This window comes from Oncorhynchus mykiss, chromosome 2, assembly GCF_057628025.1.
Source record: "Oncorhynchus mykiss isolate SJ-2025 chromosome 2, ASM5762802v1, whole genome shotgun sequence".
Lineage (NCBI taxonomy): Eukaryota > Metazoa > Chordata > Actinopteri > Salmoniformes > Salmonidae > Oncorhynchus > Oncorhynchus mykiss.
The window spans coordinates 11,625,995-11,643,814 of NC_143023.1; the positions used below are offsets into that span (position 1 = coordinate 11,625,995).

Genomic DNA, 17,820 nt, shown 5'->3' on the forward strand with positions numbered 1-17,820 from the left:
ACTGTTCTGCCTTATTATTATTCAACCATGCTGATCATTTATGAACATTTGAACATCTTGGCCATGTTCTGTTATAATCTCCACCCGGCACAGCCAGAAGAGGACTGGCCATCCCACATATGCTCTCTCTAATTCTCTCTTTCTTTCTCTCTCTCGGAGGACCTGAGCCCTGGGACCATGCCCCGGGAGTGCCTGACATGATGGCTCCTTGCTGTCCCCAGTCCACCTGACTGTGCTGCTGCTCCAGTTTCAACTATTCTGCCTTATTATTATTCGACCATGCTGGTCATTTATGAACATTTGAACATCTTGACCATGTTTTGTTATAATCTCCACCCGGCACAGCCAGAAGAGGACTGGCCACCCCACATAGCCTGGTTCCTCTCTAGGTTTCTTCCTAGGTTTTGGCCTTTCTAGGGAGTTTTTCCTAGCCACCGTGCTTCTTCACCTGCATTGCTTGCTGTTTGGGGTTTTAGGCTGGGTTTCTGTACAGCACTTTGAGATATCAGCTGATGTACGAAGGGCTATATAAAATACATTTGATTGATTGATTGACAGGATAGGGCAGAATAGGATAGAACAGGACAGAACAGAACAGGACAGGACAGGGCATAATAGGATAGAACAGGACAGAACAGGACAGGACAGGGCATAATAGGATAGAACAGGACAGAACAGGATACGACAGGACATGACAGGATAGAACAGGATAGGACAGGACAAGATAGAACATGATAGGACATGACAGGGTAGGACAAGATAGGATAGAACAGGATAGGACAGGATAGGACTGGACAGGATAGGATAGGATAGGATAGAACATGATAGGATAGGTCGGGCTAGGACAGGACATGATAGGATAGAACATGATAGGATAGGTCAGGACAGGACATGATAGGATAGAACATGATATGACAGGATATGAGAGGATAGGACAGGTCAGGTCAGGATAGGACAGGATACGATAGAACAGGACATGATATGACAGGATATGAGAGGATAGGACAGGTCAGGGAGACTATAAGAGATATGAGGCGAGAGATGGGGCAGAGAGGCTCTCAGAAGAGGAATGTTGCATTCTGACACTGAGCAGGCCCCGTCCATAACACCACTCTCATGTCGTAATTCAGAATAGGTTCTGTGGGGTAGTGAGTAATTAGCCTATACTGTAGGCCTATGTCTTGAATAGTTCTTTAAAGCTCCCAAGAATATAGGATTCAGGTATAGTGTAATTGAAAATGTGTCTTAAATGGAGGCACCGCTGGGACTTGTTTGAGAGGAGAATAGAAGTAGAAATAGATTTACTAGAACATACATTCCCAGTCAACCCAATGGGTCTGTGATGAGTCTGTTTCTAGCAACATTAAAGTGCACAGTGTGTCCCGGAGTAACACCTCTGGCAGGGTTGTCTTTGGCTGGCTAAGATGCTGGGTCCAGTCTAGACAGACTAATAGCTGTAAATTGAGGATCAGTCATTTCAGACCACTACCAGGGTGACACATCATGTCACTTCCATTTTTATTTCCCCCCCCCCCCACATTAGTCCTGGAGATGTTGTTGTTGTTTGCATCATGTTACTATGTTTATGTTGTAGCTAAAGGAACTCGTGAACATGGCCGTTTCTCTCCGCAGGTGAACAAACTCCACAATATTCTATCTCAATGACATTGAGACCAAGGGTGACCAAACTCCACAATATTCTATCTCAATGACATTGAGACCAAGGGTGAACAAACTCCACAATATTCTATCTCAATGACATTGAGACCAAGGGTGACCAAACTCCACAATATTCTATCTCAATGACATTGAGACCAAGGGTGAACAAACTCCACAATATTCTATCTCAATGACATTGAGACCAAGGGTGACATTTTACCTCCGTAACACTGCGCTGAACTACTTACAAAATATGTACAGTTTTTACATTTTTTTCTTGCATTTTCCCACAGTTTAGGTTTAATTTAAACACATACAATTGCCACCAATTACAAAAAATAATTGCCACGACAATATTGTGAGTATTGAATGTTTTATGCAGAGTTATGTGCAGTTTTTCAGAGGGGAAATGTTGTCCTTAGTCTCAATGTCATTCTCCAGACCTTCCCCCTGTCAGTGTTGGTCTGTCTGGTAAACAGCAGGCTGAGAGAGGCTGTACTGTATAGCTGGCTGTGGCTGGGTGGGAAAGGCCTGAGTGCTGACACAGTCACTGAAAGGCTAGGAATCTCAATTATCACATTATCAGCTCCAGGGAGAGTATGTGTGAGGACCTGGCTGGCAACAGAGAGGCCATCTAGGTTACACACTGCAGCACAGTAGCGGCAGAGCTCTCAGTCCCAGGATTATCCTCCATAGAAATAGAATGAATTCATTCTCATTCTAATTCTGTGTTCTCATCCTCATATGCAGGTTCATATGGCTCATTCGTTTGTTTCTATTTTTCCTCAACAAAAGGTCTCGTAAGCTTATATTTGATGATCAGTGAGCATATTACATTTCCAATATATTATTTAAATCAATGGTGACATATAATTTTAAAAAATATATATATTTTGGATTCTATCAAATGAATTGTTCGCATCATTTCTAATCCCACTTATTTATTTATTTAGTATTTATTTTATCCAACCCTACCACCCCTGCCCTGGTTGGAGTAAACTAACGGACAACAATACGTCTTCTTCTGCTAGTTACAGCTATTTTCTCTCAGGTCTACGGTAGAGTCTAACCTTAAGTTCAACCCCTCAGATGTCCAGAAACTACCTCAGTTATATGTTACATATTTTAACACGTCTATTTTCTCTCAGGTCTACGGTAGAGTCTAACCTTAACTTCAACCCCTCAGATGTCCAGAAACTACCTCAGTTATATGTTACATATTTTAACACGTCTATTTTCTCTCAGGTCTACGGTAGAGTCTAACCTTAACTTCAACCCCTCAGATGTCCAGAAACTACCTCAGTTATATGTTACATATTTTAACACGTCTATTTTCTCTCAGGTCTACGGTAGAGTCTAACCTTAACTTCAACCCCTCAGATGTCCAGAAACTACCTCAGTTATATGTTACATATTTTAACACGTGTATCTTTTGATAACAAATTGTTAATTTATTATCAGCAATAAAAATAACAATTAAAATACTGCACTGTGCTGAACTAGTTATGATGAGTATATTACAACACAGTGATTCTTAGCCATGACATGTGTTTATCAACTCTAAATGATAGTTGATAAATAAATGCCGTTGCTAAGAGTCACAGCTTTGTAATCCCAGCTTTGTAATATGCATGCCAAAACCCTGACCATGCAGCCAGCTAGTTTTTCAAGGAAACATCCAACTATAATCTGTCCTCTCACATAATGTAAATTCATACAAGTTAAAACCACCCACTGAGTCGAGACAGAAACTAACTGGCTATAATGAGAAAGTAATCACCTCATTTTTCACTGCTCTAATAGAAAAACTGATCCCAGATCTAGGTACACTAACGGCCCAGAGCTAGACTTAAACAATGTTCCGTTGAATGCAGAATATTTGTCTTCAAATATGGAAGGCCTGAAAAAACTCTGAAGCTTGTACAGGCACACAGAACAGGACATGTGACATTACAAACAAACCCAGGATAGAGAAAATACAAAAACAACTGAACGTGAAGAACTCCGATTTCTAACAGTTACACAAATCAATGCCCTAGCAGAGAAATATCTGCATACACACCAGAAAATCAATGCCCTAGCAGAGAAATATCTGCATACACACCAGAAAATCAATGCCCTAGCAGAGAAATATCTGCATACACACCAGAAAATCAATGCCCTAGCAGAGAAATATCTGCATACACACCAGAAAATCAATGCCCTAGCAGAGAAATATCTGCATACACACCAGAAAATCAATGCCCTAGCAGAGAAATATCTGCATACACACCAGAAAAGCAATGCCCTAGCAGAGAAATATCTGCATACACACCAGAAAATCAATGCCCTAGCAGAGAAATATCTACATACACACCAGAAAATCAATGCCCTAGCAGAGAAATATCTGCATACACACCAGAAAATCAATGCTCTAGCAGAGAAATATCTGCATACACACCAGAAAATCAATGCCCTAGCAGAGAAACATCTGCATACACACCAGAAAATCAATGCTCTAGCAGAGAAATATCTGCATACACACCAGAAAATCAATGCCCTAGCAGAGAAACATCTGCATACACACCAGAAAATCAATGCCCTAGCAGATAAATATCTGCATACACACCAGAAAAGCAATGCCCTACCAGAGAAGTACCTGCATACACACCAGAAAATCAATGCCCTAGCAGAGAAACATCTGCATACACACCAGAAAATCAATGCTCTAGCAGAGAAATATCTGCATACACACCAGAAAATCAATGCCCTAGCAGAGAAACATCTGCATACACACCAGAAAATCAATGCCCTAGCAGAGAAATATCTGCATACACACCAGAAAAGCAATGCCCTACCAGAGAAGTACCTGCATACACACCAGAAAATCAATGCCCTAGCAGAGAAACATCTGCATACACACCAGAAAATCAATGCTCTAGCAGAGAAATATCTGCATACACACCAGAAAATCAATGCCCTAGCAGAGAAACATCTGCATACACACCAGAAAATCAATGCCCTAGCAGAGAAATATCTGCATACACACCAGAAAATCAATGCCCTAGCAGAGAAATATCTGCATACACACCAGAAAATCAATGCCCTAGCAGAGAAATATCTGCATACACACCAGAAAATCTATGAACAGATAAATACACTTAGTAACAAGGGACTTTGAGGAATGTTTGCTAACCACATTGTGCTGAAGGTATTTGGGAAGGAGAGAGAGAGAGAGAGAGAGAGAGAGAGAGAGAGAGAGAGAGAGAGTATGCTATGCCAGGGAAAAGTGAAACCAAAGGTTTTTAACAAATGTCTCCATTTGCTGGAAGAAACAAAATAAAAGAGAAAGAAATCAGTGTCTCAGACCGTCTCAGACCTTTGGTGGAGAAACATTTCTGATGAGGAGACGTGATCACAGGATTAGAGTTAAAGGCGGAGGACTAGTGTCCAAGGAGCCCTAGAACATCAACATTTGCCTAATCCACTAGTAATGGAGGTTATGGGCGCCTCAGCCAGAAAAATACTCAGAGCCTCTCGGCCTGAGGCAATTTGCATAACATTAAGACTTTCCAACAAAGTGCATTATGCTCTTATTGGTTTAGTTTCTCACCAGGTCTCGTGTAGCTTTGGTATCGCACACAGAAGAAAGCATCTAAACGTCAATGTGGTTGTAGGTTTTTGTCTTTTTTAAGATGGCTGAGTTCTATAGGGGCATTGAAGTGAGTTGGGCTCTATGGCTATTTCAGTGACAGCAGGGGATGCTGTGTGTAGATGTGCACCAGCCCCCAAATGTCGGATGGAAAAGATGTGCTTTACTTTACATGTTCTGTGTGTGTGTGTGTGTTTTTTTTTAATCAAGTGCTAACCAAGCACATGAAACCAATTGTCCAGGTTTTACTGCCTTTTGTTTTGGCACTACTATAAAACTTTATAACAGAAACAAGGTCACACATTTTAGCCTTGTTTTGATACCCAGTTTATCTGAACTCAACCACAAATTGACCCAGTTGCATCCAGGCATTTCAATGGAAATGATCTGAACTAGAAAACACAATTGAAAAGTCTGTATATGTAGAGGAGATTCATTCTGATCTTCTATTTTAATTTCACATCCTTTCATAACAGCCTGTTTGGATTAAAAACCTACTGAAATACCCTACTACATGGTGAGTATTTTTGCATTTATTTCGTTGCTGTTCAGTAATGAGAAAATACACCACTATAGATATACATTTTATTAAATCAAATATATCCTCTCAATAATATCAGAAACTGAATAAAACTGTTTTGATAGGTCAACGTTGTTCATGAATACGCTAATTATGTATCAGCACAATAGGCTTTGGTATGAATGTGTCTAAATAACAACCAGACGAGGGGGAGTATCAGTGATTCACAACAAAACATTGTATATTTTGTGGAAGGTATCTAAAGGTGAAGTAAATAGCAGTAGAAGAGAACAGTGTTATGTGTGCCTGTGTGTAGTGTTAGTTTGGATTGTTTAAACATTTTCATCTAAGAGAGTTTCTTCCCTGGTTCAAAGACCATACTGTGCACAGTTGGGGGGCATCAAAGCTCCAAGTCGACAGAATTAGGAAAGAAAAGCTGCATCTTCAATGCGCTGGCTCAGAAATATCACAAGGGCACACTACCAGACACCCAATATTCCTCTCCTGAACCTCTCGCTTGATGATTTACCATTTTCTTACCTGAGTGAGTACCATTTCAGCGGAGAGAAAATGGAGACAATTCTTTCCTCCTTCACTCAGTATGGGCTGGCAGACATGTTGGATTTGGGATCAGAGCTGAGCTGAGTCGGCCTCACAGTTTGGTGTCCTGGGTCTTTAGTGAGAGTACAGCAGCGCTGGGTATGTTGAAAGAATGACTTATTTTGATATTGCTGAAAATAATGTGCTCTACCTATCCATCTATCCATCTAACGCAACACATAGTGACAGAGAATCAGGCTTTGACTGCAGGCAGGGTAACACTGTGCTGTGTGCTTGCTTGGACATGACTTACGCCATTGTAGCCTACAACTGGGAATTGTATGGTAAAGTCTCTGACCCGAGGTTGCTATAGTTACAGTGAGTGTTTACTTTAACGTACTCAACAAAACCTGAGGATGTGATTATAGCCTTTCACCAGATTCAGTCCTCATGTCATATGGACAGGTTTGTGCAGGTCTTCATCTTATTGTGCTTTGCATGTGGGAACCCTGAGACCTGAGGCTATTGAGGCCAGCCTAGATCTGTCCTCTCTCTACTCTCTGTCTCAATTCAATTCAAATGGCTTTATTGGCATGGGAAACATATGTTTACATTGCCAAAGCAAGTGAAATAGATAACAAACAAAAGTTAAATAAACAATCTATCTTTCTTGCTCTCTCTCTCTCTCTCTCTCTATCTCTCTCTTTCTCCCAGTCTGTCAGTAATACACACTTATTATAATGTTTTATTGTATTTTATTGAACCTTTATTTTACACTCGTTGTAGGGGAGAAGGTTCATTTAGGAGATGGCTTCATTACTTGCCTTAGCACCGTGGAGTATTGCTGAACCCAGTGGGCCATAGTTATTTCCTGCTGCTCGCATTGGACAGGATAGGATGGGAAACAATGACTGGTGTCAAATAATTAGTGCAGTGAGAATCTTGGCTGTACTTAAGCAGGCTCCAGATCAGTTGTAGCTGATGGGGATTGTTACCTTACTGTGTCTTCCCTTTCTCTCTCTAAATAATGCTAAATGTGTCCATGGTGGGCGTGAGTACAACGGCTCTTACATACTGAGTACCCAATTATATCAATGTCATGACAATTTCACCTGCCAAGGTGACACGCCAGGCTAAAACTAATGGTGTCTCATTAGCCCTGTTCTGTGTGTCTTATTTTGGTCGGGTGAGACGGAAGCATTAACAGCTGTTTTCTCATCAGCTGCTAGGTGAACCTCTGTCATGGCTGTTTAGAGGCAGATAGATTACTACTGTGGCATACTTCTGACGGCCAAATGAGAAAACAGGATTTTCATGCATAATGCACTTCCTCAAACAAGCCTGGATACACTTGACAATTATTATTATTATTTATTTTCTTTATTATTGGTACGCAAGTTGCAAAACAAAAATAAACAAATTGCACAAACATTGTATTTTAGGGAAGAAAACTTGACAATGTAACGGTAAAATGAAATTCAGATTTTTACAATAAACAGAATTATCTTTAATCACATTCTACATGTTGAATCATTTCATTATACACAGTTTAATGTGTGCTATTTCATAAGCTGTAAGGCTCTGGAAATGTTCATAGTTATTGGTGGAACAGACACATTTATTGAACAGAAAATAACCATCATCTGGATTCCATGAATGTACAATTATCTATGACCATTGATTCCTCATACATGTTTGAAGTGTTTTCTCTTTGTTTCTCTATTAAGCCTCTGTAGTCCTTGTCAATAAAATATATATCATTATGGTCTATGATTTACTGTATCCAAATACAGTGTCTTATTGAAAGATGCACTATATTCTCCATCACATCAAACAGTTCATGTATTTAAAGGTGACATCAATTTGAATTTGACTGCACTGCCAATAGTCCAAGTAGTTCCCTCCCCTCTTGTAAATATATTATTTTTCTATGGAGAGGTTATGTTTCTGTGGATAGGTTATGTTTCTATGGAGAGGTTATGTTTCTATGGAGAGGTTATGTTTCTGTGGATAGGTTATGTTTCTATGGAGAGGTTATGTTTCTATGGAGAGGTTATGTTTCTATGGAGAGGTTATGTTTCTATGGAGGGGTTATGTTTCTATGGAGAGGTTATGTTTCTATGGAGAGGTTATGTTTCTATGGAGAGGTTATGTTTCTATGGAGAGGTTATGTTTCTATGGAGAGGTTATGTTTCTATGGAGAGGTTATGTTTCTATGGAGAGGTTATGTTTCTATGGAGGGGTTATGTTTCTATGGAGGGGTTATGTTTCTATGGAGAGGTTATGTTTCTATGGAGGGGTTATGTTTCTATGGAGAGGTTATGTTTCTATGGAGAGGTTATGTTTCTATGGAGAGGTTATGTTTCTATGGAGGGGTTATGTTTCTATGGAGAGGTTATGTTTCTATGGAGAGGTTATGTTTCTATGGAGAGGTTATGTTTCTATGGAGAGGTTATGTTTCTATGGAGAGGTTATGTTTCTATGGAGAGGTTATGTTTCTATGGAGAGGTTATGTTTCTATGGAGAGGTTATGTTTCTATGGAGGGGTTATGTTTCTATGGAGAGGTTATGTTTCTATGGAGGGGTTATGTTTCTATGGAGAGGTTATGTTTCTATGGAGAGGTTATGTTTCTGTGGATAGGTTATGTTTCTATGGAGAGGTTATGTTTCTATGGAGAGGTTATGTTTCTATGGAGAGGTTATGTTTCTATGGAGAGGTTATGTTTCTATGGAGAGGTTATGTTTCTATGGAGAGGTTATGTTTCTATGGAGAGGTTATGTTTCTATGGAGAGGTTATGTTTCTATGGAGAGGTTATGTTTCTATGGAGAGGTTATGTTTCTATGGAGGGGTTATGTTTCTATGGAGAGGTTATGTTTCTATGGAGAGGTTATGTTTCTATGGAGAGGTTATGTTTCTATGGAGAGGTTATGTTTCTATAGAGGGGTTATGTTTCTATGGAGAGGTTATGTTTCTATGGAGAGGTTATGTTTCTATGGAGAGGTTATGTTTCTATGGAGAGGTTATGTTTCTATGGAGAGGTTATGTTTCTATGGAGAGGTTATGTTTCTATGGAGAGGTTATGTTTCTATGGAGAGGTTATGTTTCTATGGAGAGGTTATGTTTCTATGGAGAGGTTATGTTTCTATGGAGGGGTTATGTTTCTATGGAGAGGTTATGTTTCTATGGAGAGGTTATGTTTCTATGCTATGGAGAGGTTATGTTTCTATGGAGAGGTTATGTTTCTATGGAGAGGTTATGTTTCTATGGAGAGGTTATGTTTCTATGGAGGGGTTATGTTTCTATGGAGAGGTTATGTTTCTATGGAGGGGTTATGTTTCTATGGAGAGGTTATGTTTCTATGGAGAGGTTATGTTTCTATGGAGAGGTTATGTTTCTATGGAGAGGTTATGTTTCTATGGAGAGGTTATGTTTCTATGGAGGGGTTATGTTTCTATGGAGAGGTTATGTTTCTATGGAGGGGTTATGTTTCTATGGAGAGGTTATGTTTCTATGGAGGGGTTATGTTTCTATGGAGAGGTTATGTTTCTATGGAGAGGTTATGTTTCTATGGAGAGGTTATGTTTCTATGGAGAGGTTATGTTTCTATGGCGAGGTTATGTTTCTATGGAGAGGTTATGTTTCTATAGAGGGGTTATGTTTCTATGGAGAGGTTATGTTTCTATGGAGAGGTTATGTTTCTATGGAGGGGTTATGTTTCTATGGAGAGGCCATCAGTATCTGTCTGCCCTACATAGGGACCCAGAATCCATGTCATAATGTACAGAGGTGTACTGCTGTGTCCATGAAATGCCATTCACCTCCATATCTCAGTCGGGGAGTAGTGAATAAAATGACTTTAACAATCTCTTTACATTTGTCCCCATTACTGTAATAATATATTAATGGGATATACAAGATGTATACTTGATGTTATCTTAAGAATATTGTGTATATAATATGCTGAACAGGATTTGAGTAGAAGTAGACACACACAGGGGTCAGATAGACTACTGCTCATTTACTGGCTGTATACTTCTATTTAATATGGCTAAATAGATGTTTTGGGACCAATACATTGTGTGAAGTAACCTGCGAAAAACAATGGTTCAGAACTAAGGTAACAACCTTTTTAAAAGATTTGATTTGATTGATGTCTTTAATTAAGCCATTTTTCTTTAAGCCTCTGTGCCATTTGAAAACCTGAATAAAGCTGACTTTTCACTGGGCTACTCAGCACTGGCAGTCTGTGACATTTCCAACACCAGCCAGGCTCAATGATGTAGCTGTCTATTCCTAATGCATCTATCCTAACCTGCATGCCTGACTAGTTCTGTCTGGATTCTAATCCTTTTCACATGTGAAGATGGATGCATGCAGCCTAGCTGTTCCTTTTCAGACGTTCAAGCTGCAGCATTTCACCAGATATGTGACATGTGACCCATAGTCATTTGCCGAGGTTAAGTGCTGTTTTCCCCAATATGTGGCCCATGAAATAGGATACAACAATCAATCGGCTATAACATCGCTGCATTAAATTAGAAATGTAGTTTAGTATTTTTTATTTTCTTATTGAATTACATACATACCCCACCAAATAATGTACGTGAACAGGAATTAAAAAGATCGCAGTGCAGCAGGAGCTCAGGGCTATACATTATTCAGAACATTCTAGATTATCATTTGAGACATATATTTTCTGTGAGAGCTACACGAAATGTAAACAAACTGTCAAGGGGGCCAATAATACAAAGTAGGCCTACCAAATGAGATAATTTAATTGGAGGATAACTATATTGACTAAAACTGACATATGCCATTAGATATTCAATCAGGATTCACATTTTTGCTGACAAAAACAATTATAATTGTTTATAACTGCAGTAACTAACTAGTAACTAAAAACTGCAGTATGTCCTAATGAATCACATTAAATGTCTTTGTTACTGTGATTAACAGCACAGTTGAAGGTACCTTATATGGTGAAGTGCATTGCCAATGGACTGATATTATTTATCTTTACAATACCACTGTGCACACTTAACGGAAATTCAACACTTAATGTAAATGTTTAGATGGAAATATTGAAAATACATGGTTTATATATATAACAGTTGAAAATGGATTTGAACACTGATGAATCATGGGAAATACAGGTGCATCAGGCTGTTACATTACTCCAACTAAAAGGTTTATAGTCGGGTAAATGAAAGGAAGTAACAGTAGCATGATGATTCCAGAAAAGCTTTCCCTAACCTCACTCATACCCTGTCTCCTATTCTGTCTCCCTAACCTAACTCATACCCTGTCTCCTATACTGTCTCCCTAACCTCACTCATACCCTGTCTCCTATTCTGTCTCCCTAACCTAACTCATACCCTGTCTCCTATACTGTCTCCCTAACCTCACACATACCCTGTCTCCTATTCTGTCTCCCTAACCTAACTCATACCCTGTCTCCTATTCTGTCTCCCTAACCTAACTCATACCCTGTCTCCTATACTGTCTCCCTAACCTCACTCATACCCTGTCTCCTATTCTGTCTCCCTAACCTAACTCATACCCTGTCTCCTATTCTGTATCCCTAACCTAACTCATACCCTGTCTCCTATCCTGTCTCCCTAACCTAACTCATACCCTGTCTCCTATTCTGTCTCCCTAACCTAACTCATACCCTGTCTCCTATACTGTCTCCCTAACCTCACACATACCCTGTCTCCTATTCTGTCTCCCTAACCTAACTCATACCCTGTCTCCTATTCTGTCTCCCTAACCTAACTCATACCCTGTCTCCTATACTGTCTCCCTAACCTCACTCATACCCTGTCTCCTATTCTGTCTCCCTAACCTAACTCATACCCTGTCTCCTATTCTGTCTCCCTAACCTAACTCATACCCTGTCTCCTATTCTGTCTCCCTAACCTAACTCATACCCTGTCTCCTATACTGTCTCCCTAACCTCACTCATACCCTGTCTCCTATTCTGTCTCCCTAACCTAACTCATACCCTGTCTCCTATTCTGTATCCCTAACCTAACTCATACCCTGTCTCCTATCCTGTCTCCCTAACCTAACTCATACCCTGTCTCCTATTCTGTCTCCCTAACCTAACTCATACCCTGTCTCCTATTCTGTCTCCCTAACATAACTAAAAAAAAAAAATCTAAAAAAAAATCACATTTATTTATATAGCCCTTCGTACATCAGCTGATATCTCAAAGTGCTGTACAGAAACCCAGCCTAAAATCCCAAACAGCAAGCAATGCAGGTGTAGAAGCACGGTGGCTAGGAAAAACTCAGTAGAAAGGCCAAAATCTAGGAAGAAACCTAGAGAGGAACCAGGCTATGTGGGGTGGCCAGTCCTCTTCTGGCTGTGCCGGGTGGAGATTATAACAGAACATGGCCAAGATGTTCAAATGTTCATAAATGACCAGCATGGTTGAATAATAATAAGGCAGAACAGTTGAAACTGGAGCAGCAGCACGGTCAGGTGGACTGGGGACAGCAAGGAGTCATCATGTCAGGTAGTCCTGGGGCATGGTCCTAACTCATACCCTGTCTCATACTCATACCCTGTATCCTATTCTGTCTCCCTAACCTAACTCATACCCTGTCTCCTATTCTGTCTTCCTAACCTAACTCATACCCTGTCTCCTATTCTGTCTCCCTAACCTAACTCATACCCTGTCTCCTATTCTGTCTCCCTAACCTAACTCATACCGTCTCCTATTCTGTGTCCCTAACCTAACTCATACCCTGTCTCCTATTCTGTCTCCCTAACCTAACTCATACCCTGTCTCCTATTCTGTCTCCCTAACCTAACTCATATCCTGTCTCCTATTCTGTCTCCCTAACCTAACTCATTTCCTGTCTCCTATTCTGTCTCCCTAACCTAACTCATACCCTGTCTCCTATTCTGTCTCCCTAACCTAACTCATACCCTGTCTCCTATTCGGTCTCCCTAACCTCACTCATACCCTGTCTCCTATTCGGTCTCCCTAACCTCTCCTATTCTGTCTCCCTAACCTAACTCATACCCTGTCTCCTATTCTGTCTCCCTAACCTCACTCATACCGTCTCCTATTCTGTCTCCCTAACCTCACTCATACTGTCTCCTATTCTGTCTCCCTAACCTAACTCATACCCTGTCTCCTATTCTGTCTCCCCAACCTAACTCATTCCATCTCCCATTCTGTCTCCCTAACCTAACTCATACCGTCTCCTATTCTGTCTCCCTAACCTAACTCATACAATGTCTCCTATTCTGTCTCCCTAACCTAACTCATACCGTCTCCCATTCTGTCTCCCTAACCTCACTCATACCATCTCCCATTCTGTCTCCCTAACCTCACTCATACCCTGTCTCCCATTCTGTCTCCCTAACCTCACTCATACCGTCTCCCATTCTGTCTCCCTAACCTCACTCATACCGTCTCCCATTCTGTCTCCCTAACCTCACTCATACCATCTCCCATTATGTCTCCCTAACCTCACTCATACCCTGTCTCCCTTTCTGTCTCCCTCTCTTCCTGTCTCCCTCTCTTCCTGTCTCCCTCTTTTCCTGTCTTGCGCTCTTCCTAATGGTCTCCCTCTCTTCCTGTCTCGCTCTCTTCCTAATGGTCTCCCTCTCTTCCTGTCTCGCTCTCTTCCTAATGGTCTCCCTCTCTTCCTGTCTCGCTCTCTTCCTAATGGTCTCCCTCTCTTCCTGTCTCGCTCTCTTCCTAATGGTCTCCCTCTCTTCCTGTCTCGCTCTCTTCCTAATGGTCTCCCTCTCTTCCTGTCTCGCTCTCTTCCTAATGGTCTCATTCTCTCTTCCTGTCTCGCTCTCTTCATAATGGTCTCCCTCTCTTCCTAGCTGTCTCCCTCTCTTTCTCTTCTTCATTTTCTACTTTTACTCTTCCTTCCCTCCATTTTGTTTCAGGGGCATGAGGCAGAATGGTGAATCGATACAGTAGGCTACAAACTAACTCTCCTATTCTGAATCTAGCCAACAGAGCTCCCAGAGGGCCTGCATTAATTACTACCCTTCTCCCTTCATGTGTGGCGATGCACAACTACGCTATCCAACACACAACACTGTACTGTATGTATGAGTGTGTATGTACGTGTGAGTGTGTGAGTGTGCACTTGGGTATGTGTGTTACTGTGCAGTGGGGTTGTATGTTTGTTTGAGAAGGGGTGTGTGTGTGTGTGTGGGGGGGGGGGGGGGGGGGTAACGGCCTCTTATCCCAAGGTAGCATGCAGAATGAAAGCAGATTACAGTTGTGAGTGACCAGTTCCAGGCATTCTAATGTTATTGATTAAAAACAGCAGGGGGTCCAGGCACTGAGCCCTGCTGATATTCTCTCCCCTGCCACTACAAAGTCACTTTGTGAAGATATCATCTAATTCTCTTAGAGGACTGTATGAAAGTAGCTGATTGGCTTGAGGCATTAAAGTCTGTCTGGGTTTCAATTTGAATTAGAATTTTCCTTCACTTCCTGTAAGCATATACATCTAGTCGTTCTCTTCAGTGCCAAAATATTTGTTGTTATCCTCGTTCGCTAATATCGTTCTGTAGCTAGAATATAACACTTTGCTGATGATCCAGTTATAATACATTATAAGACTAATATAATGTCTAATTATGATCTCCTAATGATCATGACTAAATAGCAGCCATTTCGAGTTAGCTGTGTGTGTGTGTGTGTGTGTGTGTGTGTGTGTGTGTGTGTGTGTGTGTGTGTGTGTGTGTGTGTGTGTGTGTGTGTGTGTGTGTGTGTGTGTGTGTGTGCGTGCGTGCGTGCGTGTGTGTGTGTTTGCACGTGTTTGCGTGTACATGTGCATGTGTGTGTTTCCAAGTGTGTATACGTTAAAGTTAGCAACAGTTCATATGAGGAGGCAGTATGGGGGTTGGGTGCACTGAGTGTTCAGTTGGAGCTGCTGCTAGCAGCCTCACTTTGAGGTTAGTGTGAACACAGCAGGGAGTCCCTCTACAAAACCCATGGACAAATGTCATCAGTCCTGAAGCCTCCCCCAGTCTCCCTCTGCCTCCCCCAGTCTCCCTCTGCCTCTCCCAGTCTCCCTCTGCCTCCCCCTTTCCTCCCGTCTTCCTCGCCTAGCCCTGACCAATCAACTTTATCAGACCTGTGTTACTGCAAAGAGACAGGGGGACAACAACAACAACAACAACAATAACAAGTAGAGAAAAAACTGAGATATAGAGGGAATGTGTGTGTATCTTGTAAACAGCTGTTGTGACGATAAGTTAAACACAGTGAATTGGGTTCAATGAGAAGAAGAAATCTCTGTAGTTATGTTCAAATGTATTCTCTCTTCCTTCCCCCCATTATCTTATCTCATAAGACCAAGATTGTGGTGGCAACAACAGGTAGAGTTAGCAGTGTAACAACAATCGTTAACTCCGAGCTCATTCCATCTGTTTCCATTGCTAGAATAAGGAAATGTTGACTGGAGAGATGGAGAGATGGAGGGATGGAGAGATGGAGGGATGGAGAGATGGAGGGATGAAGGAAACCAGGAGTGTTCTTGGTTTTAACTTAACAATTATCTTTCATATCACTATAGCTAGCTAGCTTAAATTACCAGTTCTCCTCACTGGAAGCCAATTAGATTTCTGTCCATGAGTGTGTTTTAATCAGTGGTGGTGGTAATTGGGAACCCCCTGCTGTGTGTGTGCGGCTGGGGACAGAACAGAAGATGGAGGCACAAAGCCACACATGGATGTGCAGGCAGCCATATTGGGCTTCAGACACAAACAATTACATGATGCTTGCAAAGATTGAGATATATGAAAGACTCAAACAAACAATCAGCTGTCTAATAGTCAGACGGTCTGCTGTACATCAATGACAGAAACAAGTAATGTTCATTGCAAAACCTCTGTGAATCAGGGAGAAGTTAGAGAACGTGTGCTTGGGTTGCAAAACCTCTGTGAATCAGGGAGAAGTTAGAGAACGTGTGCTTGGGTTGCAAAACCTCTGTGAATCAGGGAGAAGTTAGAGAACTTGTGCTTGGGTTGCAAAACCTCTGTGAATCAGGGAGAAGTTAGAGAACTTGTGCTTGGAGTTGCAAAATTACAGTCATTTAAAAAAAGTTGCGCCGGTTTTCCAGAAATGCTGGTTGGAAGATATCCGGAATTAGGAGGAAATCTTTCGCAGAAAGTTACCAGGTTTTTGCATACCTACAAATGATTTGTAAGTGTAGAGGCTGGAGAGCTTTACTATGGTGCATTTCTAGCTGCTTACAGCAAGGTGATATGTGATTAACTTACTTTTAATTGAGGTGAAGGGTGTGGGGGTATGATGAAGGTGAAGGGTGAAGAGTGTGGGGGTATGATGAAGGTGAAGAGTGTGGGGGTATGATGAAGATGAAGGGTGAAGGGTGTGGGGGTATGATGAAGGTGAAGGGTGAAGAGTGTGGGGGTATGATGAAGGTGAAGGGTGAAGAGTGTGGGGGTATGATGAAGGGGAAGGGTGAAGGGTGTGGGGGTATGATGAAGGTGAAGGGTGTGGGGGTATGATGAAGGTTAAGGGTGAAGGTGAAGGGTGTGGGTGTGGGGGTATGATGAAGGTGAAGGTTGAAGAGTGTGGGGTATGATGAAGGTGCAGGGTGAAGAGTGTGGGGGTATGATGAAGGGGAAGGGTGAAGGGTGTGGGGGTATGATGAAGGTGAAGGGTGTGGGGGTATGATGGTTAAGGGTGAAGGTGAAGGGTGTGGGTGTGGGGGTATGATGAAGGTGAAGGTTGAAGAGTGTGGGGTATGATGAAGGTGAAGGGTGAAGAGTGTGGGGGTATGATGAAGGTGAAGGGTGAAGGTGAAGGGTGTGGGGGTATGATGAAGGTGAAGGGTGAAGGTGAAGTGTGTGGGGCTATGATGTGAAGGTGAATGTCGTAAAATAGATATCCACATTATTATAATGTAAAAGAGATATCCATAGTATTTCAATGTAGAAGAGATATCCATAGTATTTCAATGTCAAAGAGATATCCATAGTATTACAATGTCAAAGAGATATCTGTAGTATTTCAATGTGAAAGAGATATCCATAGTATTTCAATGTCAAAGAGGTATCCATAGTATTTAAATGTAAAAGAGATATCCACAGTATTACAATGTAAAAGAGATATCCATAGTATTAGAATGTAAAAGAGACATCCATAGTATTTAAATGTAAAGTAGATATCCATAGTATTTAAATGTAAAGTAGATATCCATAGTATTTAAATGTAAAAGAGATATCCACAGTATTACAATGTAAAAGAGATATCCATAGTATTTAAATGTAAAAGAGATATCCATAGTATTACAATGTCAAAGAGATAGCCATAGTATTTCAATGTCAAAGAGATATCCATAGTATTTCAATGTCAAAGAGGTATCCATAGTATTTAAATGTAAAAGAGGTATCCATAGTATTACAATGTAGAAGAGATATCCATCATATTTAAATGTAAAAGAGATATCCATAG

At 41.1% G+C, this 17,820-nt stretch overlaps 1 protein-coding gene across 8 annotated transcripts in view; it reads left to right on the forward strand.

Moving 5' to 3' along the window:
- The first annotated feature begins 6,073 nt into the window (after window positions 1–6,073).
- Window positions 6,074–17,820, forward strand: part of LOC110512888 (catenin beta-1) — a 41,745-nt gene continuing 29,998 nt past the window's right edge. The window contains exon 1 of one of the 8 annotated variants that reach the window (XM_090188730.1): window positions 6,074–6,509. Coding sequence is in view for 3 of the 8 variants with exons in the window: in XM_036966163.2 (XP_036822058.2) it covers window positions 6,258–6,354 (97 nt within the window). In the remaining 5 variants the exon portion in view is untranslated. The remainder of the gene's footprint in view (window positions 6,510–17,820) is intronic. The other 7 variants (XM_036966163.2, XM_036966171.2, XM_090188694.1 and 4 more) reach the window with 7 other exon arrangements.